Here is an 18766-nt window from a genome sequence, read left to right as displayed (position 1 = left end):
AGGAAGTCAATGAGGCATGTTCTAATATTTTTATTTCATAGATGAGAAATTACATGGCTCAGTGATACTAAATAAGTTGACCAACTTCACAAAGCCAAACCCAGAATTTGAACTCAAGCTGTCTAGTCTCAGAACAAAACTTCACCCCATACTGATTATATGCACAGGCAAGCGATTTAACCTGTGTAAGCCTGTTTTCACATTTATAGAATGAAAAGGATAGACTTACTATGTTAGTTGGGAACTGCATTCAGATACAAATAAAAGATATCTCTCTTCCAAATAATAGCTGCTAAAACACCCAGGATTTTATTGTTTCACATAACTTCCTTTGGCAAAAACTCAAATGTAAGATGTGTAACTCCAAGGGTTTCACAGCCAGTACAATGAAATTACATCACTCTTACAGTCCTTATTCTCCAACATTCAAATAGCATGTCAAACTCTTCTTAAAAGGAATTTACAGGTTCTGCCTCAACCCATCAGTCAAGCATGGTAGATTTGAGGGAGTGGGGGGTCTGCTTAAGAAAAAAAAAAATGAAGTGTTTTGTTTTAATCAATCACAATTTGATTTGTTTCCTTTGACTCATTGATTAGAAAATTCTGGGCAAATTCAGTGTTCAAATGCAGTATAAAAATATTCTCAATGCATAATAACATCTATTTCTCTCCTTCTTTAATTACTTCCTAATTTTGATCCTGCCTTTTTTTTTTTTTTTTTTTTTTTTTTTTTTTTTTTTTTTTTTTTTAGAGAAAGAGAAAGCACAAACATGAGCATGAGCTGGGCAGAGACAGAGAGAAAATCTTAAGCAGACTCCATACTCAACACAGAGGCCCAATGCAAGGCTTGATCCTACAACCCTAGGATCATAACCTGAGCCGAAATTAAGAGTAGGATGCTCAACTGACTGAGCCGCCCAGGAGCCCCTGCCCATTTTTAATACCTTTTTTAAAGCAATTTCAAATTGTGTTTGAAATTTATAAACAGAATGCTTCTGTTAGAGAAACACATTCAGAGAGAGAAAAAGAAATACATTTTGAAAACAAAGTCAGCCAGTATATTCTTAATTGTCTTGGTTGATTCAGGAGTGAAAAGAAAGTTATTTAATGCTCCAAAATTGGATTATGCAGTAATAGCAACATAAAATGTTTCCACATATTAAAACCTAAACTTAACTTGAACTTGTTAAATGGAAAAGAACTTCCCTATCTTTAAAGAAAAGAGATAAAAATGCCCAAATATAAAAAATAGAAACTAAAAAGACTACTCACACTATTTATTTAAATGCTGGTGTAATTTTCTGACAATCTTGCTGCAAAAGAATATATGGCATACATTGCATTTTATTAAGGGGGCATTGCAAATGGTTCTTCCATGGCAATAAGATATTGCATTTTACAGTAGCCTTGCTTCAAATGTTGCTTTCTAAGTCAAAACCGTTAAAAACCATGCAGCCACATTTCTGTTGCTGACAAAACCCATCACTGATCAGCAGGTCAAAATGAGGTAAGTCTGGCTCCCCTCAGCTCAGTTTACAACCTTTTTATGCTGACAAAGCAGCTTCCTGCCACCCATCTCCAGCACAGCAGAGTCACTGTCAAGCTGTCAGCCAAGCATGAGGACCAAGAGACACTGGATCTGATAAAGGCAATCCTATTTTCCAGAAAATTAAACCAAATAACCCAATGTCTGGTTCACTTGACCTTTTATTTTCTCTAAAAACATTTTTAAACAGTATAACTCAATAAGCAACTTGGTACATGATCACAGGTTTGTTATTGTTTCTAATCTATTAAAACTTAAATATGTGAAACAGTTGCACACCATAAAATTGTATTTGGGAAACAAAAAAGTATGTATATAAAAGTTCTATTCAAAGAAAATTCAGAGTTATAAAAAGACTGCCTATTGATTCACTGAAATTTGTTTTATTTAACTCTCTAATTAAATATGGACATCAAATTTGCAGATTTCAATTAAAAAATTCATAGCATTTGTCCATACATTTATATAATGCCATTATTAAATGAGGCACTAGAAATGATACGTGCGTATAGGCAATGTCTGTAAGATTTAATGTCGGGTACACTGTGATCTACACACTCTAACCACTATATATTACTACTAGCCTATATGAGACAGGAATATTCAAACTAGGTCAAAGACTAGCAAACTATTTCTTTTCTTTTTTTTTTTTTTTTAATGTTTGTTTATTTTTGGGAGAGACAGAGCACGAGCAGGGGAGGGGCAGAGAGAGAGGGAGACACAGAATGCGAAGCAGGATCCAGGCTCTGAGCTGTCAGCACAGAGCCCGACACAGGATTCAAACTCATGAACCGCAAGATCATGACCTGAGCCCAAGTCAGATGCTTAACCGACTAAGTCACCCAGGTGCCCCACCAACTATTTCTATAAAGAACCACATAGTAAATATTTTAGGCTTCATGGGCCACATAGGGCCTCTATCAAATATTCTACAACTGCTTCCCTCTTTTTTTTTTTTTTTTTCTCTCAAACAAACCTTGAAAAACACAGCCATCTTTAGTTCCTGGCCTGTACAAAGACAGAAAATGGCCAATCTGGCCCACACACCAACCTCTGAGGATAATATTTACTAAAATAGGAGACTAGGAAGAGTTAAAATGAGATCTCTTAAAAATTTAAATTTGTAAAGAACTTTTCAAACATTTAGTTTTTACTTACACAAATTTTTATGAGTGGCTAAATTATATAAATTACATTTAAATAGGCCAGGTAATCTGTGAATCATTTCCTCAGTTACACTGGGAAGAAAAACAATAATGAAATAATTGTGACTATTACATAGAAGGCTAATAGGTATAAAGGATTCTCACTTAGATAACTGGATCCTAGACAACCATACCTGCTTAAATAACCTTCAGATACCAACAGACACTAACAACAGAATGTGCCAAAAAATCAGTTATGGCTACACTGTCTCAAGTAGCAGCAACAAAAGTAACATGGGAGGGAAGGTCAATTGTGTATCGAGCACCATGTGTTATTTACTCTGCTTTGGGCCTCTTAGTTATTCTTTAGCATAACATGAATAAAAATAATTCATACAGTTTTGGTCCATAATTGTCCTCAAAAAAAGCAAGTGATAATGTTGGACTTGCCCATAAAAACAAGAGACCAAACAGGTGAAAAGCTCAAGGGGCAGTCAGGGAAATGTTCACCAAAACAAAGATGACAATCAGAAGGCACTGAGAAGGGGTGCCTGGGTAGCTCAGTTTGTTAAGCGTCCAACTTCGGCTCAGGTCATGATCTCACAGTTCATGAGTTCAAGCCCTATGTCAGGCTCTGTGCTAACAGCTCAGAGCCTAGAGCCTGCTTCAGATTCTGTGTCTCCCTTCTCTCTCTGTTCCTCCCCCGCTCACACTCTGGTCTCTCTTGCTCTCAAAAATAAATAAGCATTTAAAAAAAAAAAAAAAAATTGAAGAAGGCACTGAGGAAATGAAGAAGGCCTTTAATAATATGAAAAGCTCCACAAACATCACCGTGGCCTGTGAGAACTGGTGTGAACTCATATCTGGTAAGAAACTATATGTCTCATCAAGACTTCAAAGGATTGAAGGGGCGCCTGGGTGGCTCAATCAGTTAAACTTGATCTCAGCTCAGGTCTTGATCTCAGGGTCATGAGTTCAAGCACTGTATTGGGCTCTGTGCTGGGTGTGAAGCCTACTTACAAAAGAAAACAAACAAACAAACAAAAAAGTACTTCAAGACTTCAAGGGATTAAAAGAGAATGGCAGGGTGACTGCCATGGAAAAGTAACACAAGATGCTGGGAATATCTTTGCAGAACATAGTAAAGTAAAAATTACAATAAACATACTGAGGTTAACACTGGAAGTTATACCAGATACACTAGTCAAGTTCTAATTAAAATATTTATGGATACACACATGAAAAAAGAACATTGACAACAGCATAAATACTTCAAGATAAATAAAGGCCAGACAAGAGGGCAACAGCCACTGTTTACCTGACTGGGATGGCCTGAAAAACACCCTTGGATACATATCAAACAGTCTACTTAATCAAAAAGAAGAACACAGATGATACCAAAAAAAAGAAGAGTAAGGTGTTTATTTATACTCTGTCATCTCTATCTAGCCTAATTCTGACACAACACATCTAATTTTTTTTACAACTATCCTCAGGACTATAATTCTGCTCCCCCATTTTTCTTACTCCCTTCTCTTTACAATATTTAGAGACCACATTTCCTAACACCCAGTATGGCAGGAAACAGAAGGAAACTAGTTGAGGCATACTACTATTGGGCAGCATACTGAAAAACAGAAAAGGTACTGGGTACCATATAGGAGAGCAGAAGGAAAGGAATAATATTTTTATACAAGGCCATTCAGAAACAAACCATAAATGATAGTTGACACAACAAAAGAAAAGTGTTGAAAACCACAGATATGGGTCTACAGATTCTAAAAGCTTATCAAGTATTGGGAAAAATGAATAAAGACAAGACCTACATTCTAACATATCCTGAAAGGCATTTGGTTTTTTTAATTCAAGTCGAAACAAATATATCTTTTAAGCATTTAGGGAGAGAGAAAAACATCAATTCATCTATAAGTAATAAAGAATTACACTGGCTCAGGACTTCTCTCTGTAACACTAAAAGATACTGGATCAATGTTTTCAGAAAATAATTCTGTATGAAGCAAGACACATTTCCAGATATGCAAGAATTCAAAAGCTCTAGCACAAAACATATATCCCACTGTTCAAAAAATTCAAGGATAGAAAAGATGAAATGTAAAATGACTGGCAAGAAACATTAAAGCCAATTAAATTTATGTGAATAGATGGTAAATTTTAATTAACTGTGGTAAATGTGTTATAAAATGAAATGCAAAAACAAAAATAATTGAGAAACATAATAATGAAATGGAAAAGAAAAGGTAAAATAAAAAGCTATGTCTATAACTCCAGATTAAATTAAGACCAGAAAAAAAGGAAAGAGCATGAGAAATATAGATGTCCTGAACCAATGTTATACACAACAGGAGGCAAAAGGCAACCTATAATAGAATTTAAAAATATTTCTTGCCAATGTGCAACAACATGGTCTGTCTATATAGCACAGAAGGAAAAATCAAAACCGAAAAATATAATAGAACAATAAAAACGAAAAGACAAAAATGTCAGTTAGGATAAATGTATATGGCTTAAATTTTTCTATTAAAAGGCAAAGACTCCCAAACTGGTATAAAAATATAAAAATTCTACCATATGTTGCTTACAAGAGAAATGCCAAAATCAAAATTTCTAAAGTTTAAAAAGAATATGATGTATAATATATTAGGCAAATGCATATATAATATTTCATATTAATATAATCGTATACTAAAGAATTTAATCTTATCCAAAAAGAGGTCTGGCCTTTGTCTTTAGCTTCTGAGAGGTTACCTCTAAGCTTTTCAAATTCTTACCTGATAAAAGTATCTTTGTTTACTTGGGAGCCTTGAGCTATACCAGATAGTGTAACAACGTAATTTACAGTGAAGACTTTGGGTCACTCCATATCAGCTTGACCTCCAGAGGGACCTCTAGATGGAGGTCAGCCATTGGAGCAGTCAACTACGTCTATGTGACAGAGCTCTAATAAAAACTCTGGACACCAAGGCTTGGATGAGATTCTCTGGTAGGCAATACTCCATGTACACTGACTCACATCATACCAGGTAAATCAACATTGTTTATGACTCGACCGTGAGAGGGCAACTTTCACTCCATGCACAGAACTTCCCTGGACTGTGCCTCATGCATCTTCTCCCTTGGTTGATTCTAATCGATACAAATACCAATACCCACCCCACTGGGGAACCCACTTGATCCATCACAGTGTCTCTACAGGAAAAACATGCAGACACTAAAGGGCTCCTGAGGAGTACACAGTACCATATATGACCAAAAATGTTGAAAACCAAATCTAATGTCCAAATAAGTCCAAGCAATACAATGGAAACTAAAATAAATTAAATAACACCATGAGGAAATAATCAGTCAAATCCAGAGTATGGGATATCCTATAGGACAAACAGCCTCATGTCTTCAACATAATCAATTACATGGGGGAAAACAAAAAGTCAAGGTAGCAAAGGTAAGGGTATTCTAGTCTAAAAGAGGCTTAAGAGACTTAAAAAAAAAAATGAAATGCTTGGACCTTATTTGAATCTTGATTTGGACAAACCAACTATAAAGAAAGTTGGTGGGTAAATGGGGAAATTTGAGTATGACATGGGAATTAGAGGATATTGAAAAATTACTGAAACTTATTTTGGTTGTAATAATAGCATTGTGGTTATGCAGGTAAATGTCCTTATTTGGGTGGGAACCATATACTAATGTATATAAGAGGGAAATGTCATGGCACTTTAGACTCACTGCTTGAGATCAGCAAAACACAACCAACCTCAAAAAATATCACTGAAGCAAGTTTGAAAAAAATTACTAACTTAAATCTGACAGTTATACAGGGGTGACTGTACTATTCTACTTTTAACATGTTTGATTATTTTTCAAAACAGAAAAGTAAAACAGATTACCTGAGCAAATAATTTATTAGTTCTTTCAATGTATTAGCTCTTTCAAATTTCCAACTGATAATTCCTACTTTACATAACCCATCACATAGTACCTACATATATACACATACAGATTCAAATGCTTCTGTAAAACACTAATACCAAAACCTGACCAAAAAAGCATTTCAAAAAACTACAGATCAATTTCACTTAAGACTATAGTCAGAAAATTTTCTAAAGAGCTACCAACAAATCAAATGCTACAGTATATTAAAATAATTACCCAAAGGAACACTCTAAAGAGTAAAGGAGGTTTCTAGCATACACAATTGAATATACAATGCAACTCCAATTTTGTAATATGGACTCATATAGGCCAAGAGCAAAAAGACCAAAAGAAAATACATCAAAATGTTAATGTAATTATCTTTACAATGGTATTACAAGTAGTGTCTGTTCATTACTTATTTACTGTCTTTTTGTAATATGCATTTCATTTACATTAAAACACAGAAAAGCTAGATATGTGTGTAGCTAAAATCTTGGAATTTTATTATTAAAATCACTTTCTATATGTTATAGAGTTACCTGCTTATATGATTAAGCAATTGGTCAGAATTATCTTTGTTAAATGTTAAGTTACCAATATACTTAGGTGAAATAATTTTAAATACAATCATTTCTGAGAACTGCTAATCACCTATGGCAAATTATTATTTGCATAGCTACTAGGGAATTACTAACCTAATTCTGCTTGATAATGCTAAACTCTGTTCATATATGCTCAGGTTTCTATTGTTAATATAGTAACATTAGTAACTTAAGACAGAATATCAGTAAGTACAAAGAACGAAAGAAAAGCATCCCACCAAAAAATATAGGGCACAGAGTGTTTATCAAAGAAAATTATCTAATTTCTGTTCCCCCTAGGCATTCACATTTTGCTCCTTCAAAAACCTAACTTCTACCTGGCAAGGAAAGAGCAGTATCAGATGCACATTAACTTCCCAGAAGTCATCTATGCTTGTTTGACCCAGGAGAAGGGTTTTAGAAACAGTAACAGGATGTCTGTACTTTAAGAATACAAATTAATAAAAAAAAATTAAGTCTTACTGAATTAAAGGAAGTGTGGCTTCTTAGTCTACACTTAAAAGTGCTTATGTGCAGGTACTTAGTTATAGGTATCTTTGTTTTTAAAAAGAATTAGGCTAACTTTTATTAATATTTTTTACTAAACAGTAATTTGATTTCTATTAATTAAACATGATTTTAGGGGTGCTTGGGTGACTCAGTCAGTTAAGCATCAGACTCTTGATTTCGGCTCAGGTCAGTGAGATGGACCCTGCATCTGGCTCTCCTCTGACAGCACAGAGCCTGCTTGGAATTCTCTCTCTCCCTCACTCTCTGCCCCTCCCCCTGCCCAGCAGGCACACATGTGTGCTCTCTTGCTCTGTCAAAATAAATAAATAACTTAAAAATTAAATAAATAAAGTTAATTTTAGGTGAGAAAAAAACCCTACCCAACATCTTTTCCATGATATGTCTAAAACTATGCTATATCTATTTAATATACTTGCTCCCCCTATAAAGATGACAAAATGGATGGTGGACATTTAACTATTGTGTATGAGGCTCATGGGGTGATAGCTGAAAAGAATGACGCATTATCATCAGTCCTTACCACACACCAAACACACAATGGATCACATTTACAGAATTAGTCACATGTGTAAGATATTGATGGGTATAAGAGGATTTTTAAAAATTCTAGAATTTTACCTATTGGGATTTAGTTTCTTATCAGCCCTGGAGATTGGGCATTGTGGGAAGGCAAAGTAGTCTCCTATTTCACATATGTACAATGGGTCAACAAAAGCCTCAGAGACAAATATTTAAAGTACCAAGCCTTCAAAGAGATTCCAGCCTGGTCTGCAACAAATATTTATGGCACATTTTAGATCTCTACTTTTATAAATACAGACTGAATGTCACACCCTGTAAACACTCTGCAAACACAGTGTTGGGTTTCTGTTGTGGAAGCCCCAGCAGATGGCTCTGAGGGTCACCTTACCTGAGAGGGCATCCTGGGCTTCAAAGAAAGTACTAAGACCTCCTTTCACATATGCCAAGCTGCCTTCACTTTTCTTGTTAGCCTGTCTCTTCAGGTTGGTGACTGCCATTTTAAGCTGTTCAAAACTGAAATGAAATTAAGAAACCAAAAGTTTGACACTCCTAAAAAGCAAAAAAGAAATCAGATAATGCATTAAATGTAAAATACAGAAGCCTAAGAAAGACATAGATTGACACAAGATGTAACCAGATTAAAACAAAAAGCTTTCAAATTCTTACCTACATCTAAACCTTTTTTTTTTTTTTTTTTTTTTTTTTAAGAGAGAGTGCAAGCGGGGAAGAGGAGCAGAGGAAGAGAAAGAGAGAAGCTTAAGCAGGCTCCATGCTCAGTATGGAGTCCGACACGGGGCTCAATCCCACACCCTGGGATCATGACCTGAGCCGAAATCAAGAGTAGGACATTCAACCGACTGAGCCTCTGAGGCACCCCTGCATCTAAACCCTTTTATTATAAATAACAAAATTACAGCAACTATAAAACAGATCTGTAGCCCTCAAATGGTCATTGCAAATGTCAGACCCTTAAGAAATGAACATACATATAAATATTTCTATAAGTAATATGTATCATGTATATGATTTGCCAGGTAAGGAGTCCTGAACATCATGTCCCTTTGCACAGACTTAGATCAATGCAGTGGTTATCTAAGTTATCTAAGGCAGAACTCCTCTGTATGTTCATTTCTGTGTCCTACATCAAAATTAACCGTATCATGATTCACCACATCAATATCCAGTCCTCTGTCATTAACAGTGAAATTATAGAAAAACCTGGGGGGTGGGAGTGGGGGCGGTCAACTCAACAATTTAAATAACTAAAAAGACCAAAATATTTTATCTCTACATCTCAAGCAGAGAAAATTGGTAGATCTCTATATTTTTTTATTTCCAGCTGGGCTAAGAAAATCTGGCTGTAAAACTTTGAATATATTATTGAGTGCCATGATAGTCCTACTCAGAAAACAGAGATGAATTCTGAAATACAGTAATAGAAAAAGCACATCCGTGATGTAAAATTAGAACCATCTTCTGCAATTAAAGATTTGACATTCCCTTTAAAAATGTATCAGGATTCTCTCTCTCTCTCTCTCTATATATATATGTACACACACACACACACACACACACACACACACACACACACACACACCAATGTTTCCTCATGTTTTCTAATGGTTTTGACTCTAACTGGTGAAGGAAAAATTTCTCCTAAGGTGTATTTTAACAAATTAACTTTTCAGGAATGTAAATCTTTAGCAATAAACCATTCATTTATTCAAACACTGTTACTAAATTTAATTGCTGCAAAAAAGTTACAAACCTACTCTTATCAAGAGTGTGGCAAAATGTAATTAGCAGACAATAAGGAGCACTTTAATTTGGATATAAGACCTTGACTATTTTTGGCTAATTTTAAGGCAAGTCTTTGCAAAATGATAAATCAAATCATCTTCCTTTGCTCTATGGTCAGGAAAAGAAGTATGTTTACTATTTTACACCAGGACTTGAAAGTTTTGTTATTTGAATAGAGAGAGATCACATCAGTTTAGGTACCCAGCTGAGACTCCACAAAGTTTTAATGGGTTGCACAAATATGAATCATACAGAAACAAGATAGCAGGAAATAAGGGACTGCTAATTATTAACACCATTTCATAAATAGGAGAAAAGATAACCTGAGATATTCATGAGCTCACCCAAAGTCAAAGGGTTCCTACGTGGCAGAGGCCAGCCTAAATCCCTTTGTATCATATAATCCTATTAGGTACAACCACATGAAACAATAGTCCAACATCCACTGACCTGGTAGTTGAGTGGTTTTCTATAAGATACCAAGCAGCTGAAAAATTCTCACTTGTAAAATCAGCACTCATTCCAGGGAACAGCATTTCTAAGTCCTTCTGGGGAAATTTACTTCTAAGGGAGAAAAAAGATTTAAAATATACTTCAAATGCTATTACTACAATAATGTAACAGACATCCTAGAGTACCTAATGTAATAAACAGGACTACAAACCATTAAAATTATACATCTTACATTATGGAGTCTATATTTACATGTGTATACAAAATATATTTCCTACACCTCAGCTCATTTCTTATTATATAAACTTTATGTATATGTAAGAAATTAGTTAAAATACAGAAATTACATCAATATAGAATTTAAAGAGGCTGAGTTGATACTTTATGATATCTATCCAAATATGCAATCATTCTCTATTCAATGAATAAAAATCAAAATTTGTATACACTGAAATTTAAACATTAGTTTGTTAAAATGGTTTTTGTTAAAGACTTATATGAAAGTTGTTTTAAAACGTACTAAAGCCTATTAATAAAAATTAGAGCTAATTAATAAAATAATTATATTTATACTTCTATGTCTATATCTAGAATAATTTTAAGAAAAGCTTATAACAGGCAATCCCCTATCTGCAGCTGACTTTATTGCCTACATTTTTAAGGTCAACTTCCGGATCATTTCATTTATGTATCCATTCAAATAATAACTAAATACTACTATAGTTCAGGCTCCATGCTGGAAGTCAGACAGTTGTATCTAAGAGCAAAAGTAGTATGGGCAAACCCTGTTATGGGCTTATGAGCTAGCAGCCCTCACCACCTCCCCAACTCTTCATCTGTAGAGGATAAAGTCCAAGTTCTATAGTCAAGTCTCTCCATGATTCAAAACTGCTTACCTCTCAGGACTCATTTCTGCTCATCTAATCCTCAAAACTGGGAGATTCAGTAACTTCAAAGGGATTATACTTTCTTGCACACATCATGTTCATTTTCACTTCACTCCTCTGATCTTGGTGTCCTTTATGACTGAAGTGTGGTCCTCAACCCCATACACTGGATAAGCCAAACTCATGGGACATGGACGAGACACAGCACTGTTTTATAGCCCAGTGTATTCAGGGATGTGGGGAGCCATTTGGAGGGGGGGTGCAGAATTATCACCACCCTGTAAGAAAATGTGAGCAGGTGCAATGACTTCTACTCACTCTTATCTGAGAGAGACTTGATTTCACATTATTATGAACACAGCCTCAATTCAGAAATCACATAGTGTGGTCCAAGATCAGCACTCCATCTTTACCCACAACAACTCTCTGATGGAGCTCCTTGACTTACAAGTGACCTTACATACAACTTACAATGGCCTGGGGCCTACTCTCTAGTGAGGTGCTCATCTTGTCCCAAGAAACATCTTTCCCAGGGCAGACACCTCTACTGTCTATGTGCACTGTTCCTGTGCTCTCAGGTGCCAGGACCTCTGTTTCACAAATGCAGGGAACACTCCATGGAAGCCACACTCCCCAGTTATGAGTTAAGAAAAGCAGATGTTTGTCATACCTCCCCTTCACAGCCTAGCACAGCTCCTGTCAAAGAATCTCATAAACTCTTCCCCTTCACTCCTGGCTCCCTTCATCCCTTCATAGTCCCTAAAAGGGCAAGAGATGCAAAGAGCAAAACCAGTTCTCTATGATTTCCTTTGTAAACCCTACACTTTAATCTAGAATCCAACATCTATTTGTCAGTACGTCAGTCAATAGAAAGAGACCCACTTTATTTCCTATTACACTTACCTTTCTCACTATGACATTTTCTTTCTTTTTTTTTTAATGTTTATTTATTTACTGGGTGGGGGAGTGCATGTGGGGGAAGGGGTGCTGGGGGCAGAAGGAGAGGGATAGAGAGAATCCTAAGCAGGCTCCGTGCTGTCAGGGCAGAGCCCAATGTGCGGCTTGTCATGACCTGAGCTGAAATCAAGAGTCAGATGCTGAACCAAGTGAGCCACCCACATGCCCCACAATGTTTTCTTTTTTAATTAGTGGGGAAAAAAGCCTTGCTTAGCACTACAGTAACAGACAAGATAAAATGAGACTTTAAGAGAATCATGGACATCAAGCTGGCATTACCTCAGTAATCAGTAATTCAGAGAGTAAGTCAATCTCACAGCATTCCTCACTGGCTCCTAAAGTTAGATTATAGTCTGAATCTTCTTGGGGTGCATATGTGTTCCAAAAGTTTGTTGGTCATTTTTACCAGACAGAATCTCTGAGAGGACTCTGGAGAACTCTGCATTTTTAGAAGTTTATTTTGATTTGGATTCTTCTTGCTGGTTTGGTACTTTACTTAGTAATAAAATCCTGTCACCTTGGGAAGTTTTTCTCATTTATAAATAAAATGTACATCATGACTCCAAGTTAGAACTTTGGGGCAATATAATGACTGAGTTGAAAGGGCTGAACCCTACCTAAGTAACTAAAAACACTTCCTTATGATATGCATAGTCCATACCCCCTAGTTCTACCTTAATTGGTGGGCAGTGTCTGTCTAGAGTGTTGTGTCAAAGATCATATGTCTAAACTGGAAAGAACAGCATAATGAATTAGTGGGGTCTGTCTATGGTGTGAAGGAAAAGTACATGGAGAAATGCCTAACATTTTTTTGTCAACCTTACTTCTTTTTGACACTTAAACTGGTATTCTATGTAGTCCTAACACTTTGCTTGTTCAGAAAGTTGAATGATCTTAACAGAATCAAAAAGTACTACAGAATCATCTGATATCAACTAAATCCCTACTATTAACATTCTTTATGAATTATTCAACTATGTGAAATCCTCTTCTAACAAGGGTCAGTTCCAAACTCACAGATTAAAGACACAGCTAACAAAAAAGCAGCAAAAGGGGACTCTGAGAAGGCAAACTGAACTTTACCCTTCACTCAAGCCCTGTAGTTTTATTATGGTTGCATGGGTTCCCTACCCATAATCAGAGCAGAAGTGTGAAGAGGGATTAACATCAAAAAAGGATAAAAAAAATGCAGACACAAATCCAAAAAATACAGCAGTTGTATGTATTGGTGAAATGGCTGAGACTACATAGTTCCCATGGGTTTGACATTAAATCACGCTTAACATAGTTTAAAAAAAAAAAAAGAAAGAAAAACTGTTATTTGTCTTTCTCTGTGTGGTATAATGAAATCAAGGTCCATTCATGTTGTTGTAAATGACAGGATATCCTTCTTTCTCGTGGTTGAATAATATTCTACTGTACATATATACAACTTTTTCATCCATTCATCCATTAATGAAGTTAGGTTGCTTCCATACCTTGGCTATCGTGAATAATGCTGCAATGAACATGGGAGTGCAAATATCTCAATATCCTGTTTCATTTTCTTTGGATACACACTTAGAAGCAGAATTTCTGGGTCATAACGGTAGTACTATTTCTAATTTTTGAGGAATCTCCATACTGTTTTCCAGAGTGGCTGCACCAGCCACTTATAACTAATAAAACAAAATAATGTCTAGAGGCGCATGCGCACACACACATGCACACACACATGCACACACACACACACACACACGCAAAAGCTAAAGAAAACATATGTGAGGGGTTGGATGTTAGTTACCTTGATGGTGGAAATCCTTTCACAATGTATACGTTTATGCGCACACACACATGCACACACACATGCACACACACACACACACACACGCAAAAGCTAAAGAAAACATATGTGAGGGGTTGGATGTTAGTTACCTTGATGGTGGAAATCCTTTCACAATGTATACGTTTATAAACTCATCAAGATGTACACTTTAAATATCTTACAAATTTATCTATCAGTTATGCCTCAATAAAGCTGATGATGTGTAAAAAAAAAAAAAGAAAAGAAAAAACAACCTTGGATACACACAGCACATATGAAAAAGGTCACATCCTAAACAGTTAAAATGCTTAAACTGGTGATACTGAACGATGTAAATATGCAGCTATCTACAACTTCCCATATTTAAAATTCATCTAATTCTTACACTTCAATATTTTTTGGTGTTTTATTTTTGGGGGGAGAGACAGAGCAAGAATGGGGGAGGGGCAGAGAGAGAGGGCAGATCCGAAGCAGGCTCCAGGCTCCAAGCTGTCAGCATAGAGCCTGATGTGGGGCTCGAAATCGTGAACTGTGAGATCATGACCTGAGTCGCAGTCGGGCGCTCAACTGACTGAGCCACACAGGAGCCCCTAATTCTGACATTTTAGAAACGTGTCATTTACACTGTACTAAACTGTTATTTCAACAAATATAAATAAACTTGTCTTATCACAAGATAAAAGACTCATGTCTGGTAAGGCTCTAGGAGGTGAACCATTAAGAAACTCTCCTACTCCAGGACACCTCCATATCTCCCTCCTCCTCAAGAGGGAGCAGAAATGGGCCTGGCCACATTATTAATAGCGGAGTTTTTTGGTGATAAAGAAAAGCACATGGGACATGGCCAGGCTTCCACAGGCTTTGCACCCTCATCTCCTCAATCATAGGCACATCATGCCACTGGAAGGGCAAGGGTGAGTGGAAGAGAGGGCAGATCTTGAAATGGAGCTTTGGAATTAGTATAAGTGGTAAGGAGGCACTTCGGATATTTGGAACTATGTGCTACTAGCCTCTACTATGTAGGCTATGTGCTTCTACTAGAGAATTCTATGCTGAGATATGAAGCATTAATCTACCTACTAGTATCTCATTTCTCATGTACTATACTATTATTTCTCATTCACATAGCTTCTTCAGGCACCTAAATGAGTCAGAGTTTGAAAAGTATTGGATCTTTTGGTCAAAATACTATCTCCTCATAATCACCCTTAAGACTGAGTTTACTTTACAGTGATTTCGTACTGAAGACATTAAAACTCATTTACCAATGTTACTATATAAATTTAAATAGGAAGAAGAGTATTGAGACCTACCCTAAGAATCAGAATTATAAGAATAAGAAATTATAATATCAAAGATGACAAAATTCTAAGAGAGAGGTCAAATAATTTGCCCCAAATCACACAATTAAGTCTAATTTTGGGTAGTGATCCAACATGCATTCTCCACCCTCAGACCAAACAATCCCACACACCAGCGCAATCATAAATATCAATTATCCTAAGCAAATCATGGTTATCATATTTCTCTTGCTATCTACTGAGTGATCTTGTTTTGACCAGTGATGTCTGAGGAAGATCTACTTGAATATTTCTGGGAAAGGTCTCCAAACTTTAAGAAGGAGAATAAAGAAGAAATAGGGTCCTTCTGCCTCTAGACATTATTGTGTTTTATTAATTATTGTGTATTATGGCTTCCATATTAGATTTTTATATTATTACTTACTGTGTGTTATTATTGCTTCAATAGCAGAAATTGCTTTAGCCACTTGACAATTACAAAGAAAAAAAGTGTTATGGTAAGGACCACAGAATAGCACACCAACATTCCTTACATCTGGGTGACATTACTAGGTCACTGACTCAACCAACAATGGAGTCCACCATCTCTGGACTCAGTATATTATGAGAAAATAAATATTTTTTTTTGTTTAAGCTTAATTTTCATTTTCTGTTACTTATAGCTGAATGCATCCTGAGTCAGTATATGATCCTAAAATATATGCCTAACATATGCTTTACACAAATACCTCAAAATGAACATGCAATAGAAGATCTGGAAAAAACACAATGAATGACAATGCCTAGGGAACATATCTACAAAAAAGCAGAGATGGCTCATAGCATTATATAAGTGGGAGGCAATAATAATAAGTAGTGGTTAAGAGCTCAGGCTCTAGGTTCAATCTCGGAAGTTTGCTAGATTTGTCTGTATAACCTTCGAGAAGTTATTTACTCTAAGGTCCCAGTTACTGGGTAACTAGGATCATAATATCTTCCTCCCAGGAATGTTTTGAGAATTAAAATAGATAATGCATTTGAAAGGCTTAGCAGTTTTAACACACAATAAATTTTCAAAAATGTTATTTGCTGTTATTGTTATTCTTTTTATTTAGTTCTTTGTATTTCACAGACTATTTTCATAAGTATCATTTTATTTGATTGTCATAACAACATACTGTCATAACAACATATTCCCATATTACAGTGAGGAAACAGCCTCAGAGACATTGCATGTAAATAGTTGAGATTTGAACCTGGTACTTCTATTGTCAAATAAAGAACCAGTGACTCTGAGGCATAAAATAAAACCACAACTACATATCTAGAAAGATAGAAATTTAAGGAGAGTGAAGGCAGCACTGTTTTAGAATACAGAGAATTATTAATGGTCTTTATAACAGTATTAGGAGAGGAAGAAGCACTGTGTCAATGGTGCTGACAAAGTAAGAAAGTTAAAACTTAAGTGTTTGTTCACAATAACCAGATTTTAGGATAAGGCCCACCAAGTGAAGTGATGGCTTAACAAGTCAGTAAAAGCAAGGTATATTCTGAGTAATTTAAACTAAATTTACACTTTAAATCTACTACCATAGTTGGGACAGTGAAAGCAACACATATTCTACTAAGCAAGTTCATGAATCAAAACAATTTCAGTAGCTGACAACTCTTGCCACCCCTAAAATATACACTTTCCATCAGATGGCAGTGTAAGCTCAGATTTAAATCTTCTGAAAAGATTTAGCTCATGCCATGGGAAGATCCAGGTATATAGAGTCACTGGTCAGATTTAAAACTAACAGGAATGTTTTTAACATATCAGAATTTGCTTTCAAGTATGAGAACAATCTGCAGTAATGACCCTTAATCTGCAGTAATGACCCTTAAGCAAGCAAAACAAAATCATTTTGAGAAAAATTCTAACCACCTCACATAGAGTGAGGCCTGGTTACATTTGTGTTACTCTGTGTTTGCATTAAAGAGAACATGTTTTCTTGATTTGGCAGATGGAAAGATGAAAGGCAGGGAGGCTAACACAGTAAAAGTAAGCTTATATAGTTCTTTTGAGTGTGTGTATATTATACTCAATTCTTTTGGCTTTCAATTTTTAGCATCACTATTTTCACTTTGGTGTATTAAATATTATGAGCTTGTTTTTGGTTGCATGTGTGCTGTTGTTGTTTTTTTCTTTCTTTCTTATTTTGGGGGATAGGGCATGACAGGTTCTGAACTTAGGCACTGTATCACAGCCCACAACCTGTTTTATAAAATTTCTAAAAGACAAATTTATCCAAGGCTTTTCTCTTCTACACTCATACTAAGAATTATTTTTCCACCTGTCTCTGGTTTCTAAATCTACTGGGAAAACTGGTCACCTTTTCTTTCTACTGAAAAACCTAATTGATGAGAAGAAAATCAGATCTGCAATGCCCTAAAATCCACATGGAAATAAAACAGGTAAATGGCACATCAAATGACTACTCTAGATAGCCTTTCTTATGTAACTATTTCACAAAAAAGTTGTAGACCATATAAAAACAAGGGCAAAGTTTCATTTTCATGTCCTCACTCCCATATATGTACAATGTCCAAAAACATTACTTATAAATATTCCATTAGACAAATATTTATTTTAAGAAATATAACCCAGTGAGGGCTTTTACTTAACATGAACCTGTTTTGCCTTCTCTTTCAATTTAAATGATTTGTCTCCATTACAATTTAAGCTGTGCAAAGAACACATACATCTGTGACAATCAATATAACAAATCAGAAATATACACTTTTTACAACTAAATCCTAGTGTCAGTTCAAGGTGAAGTTATCTTTTTTGAAGCAATTGGTAACATTTTTATAAATATCAAGGCACCATCTGTGCAAAACATCAGTAAAAAATTTAGGAATATGAAGGACTTAAGGAGGCAAATGAAGCCAATAAATGCCAGTTGTTAAACCCATAGCTGAAAGACAACAGGATGCATGCTGAGCACAACAATAAAATGTTTATTAAACTCTGACTCACACCAAAGAGCAACCAGAAAACTATATTCTGCTACTCTCACTCGCTTTTTCAAATTCAGATGAACTGGCCACAACACTACAGGACACCCCACTGTTCCACGTTGCACATTTGACTGTCAGCTGAAGAGAATTTCATAAACATTCACAATGCAATTACCAGCAACTGATTCATCTTCCAAAGTGACCTGACCACTTTAATCTGATAATTCATCAGGACCACAGTATTTTATAACATAATTCAAACTTTCTCAATTAATATATTTCAACAAGCAGGTAATAATTAAAATCCTGGTGTTCGTTCTCTAA

At 35.6% G+C, this 18766-nt stretch overlaps 1 protein-coding gene across 4 annotated transcripts in view; it reads right to left on the bottom strand.

Annotated features, from left to right (window-relative positions):
- Window positions 1-18766, bottom strand: part of EXOC2 (exocyst complex component 2) — a 283103-nt gene that overhangs the window by 188946 nt on the left and 75391 nt on the right. For all 4 annotated transcript variants that reach the window (XM_060614965.2, XM_060614961.2, XM_060614962.2 and 1 more), the window contains 2 exons: window positions 10509-10622; window positions 8647-8771 (listed from right to left, as the gene is read on the bottom strand). In XM_060614965.2, coding sequence (XP_060470948.1) covers window positions 8647-8771; window positions 10509-10622 — 239 coding nt within the window. The remainder of the gene's footprint in view (window positions 1-8646; window positions 8772-10508; window positions 10623-18766) is intronic.

Source organism: Panthera onca, chromosome B2 (genome assembly GCF_046562875.1).
Source record: "Panthera onca isolate mPanOnc1 chromosome B2, mPanOnc1 haplotype 2, whole genome shotgun sequence".
NCBI classification, from domain to species: domain Eukaryota; kingdom Metazoa; phylum Chordata; class Mammalia; order Carnivora; family Felidae; genus Panthera; species Panthera onca.
Note: the sequence above shows the minus strand (reverse complement) of the source record. Positions and strands in the feature narration are given on the sequence as shown.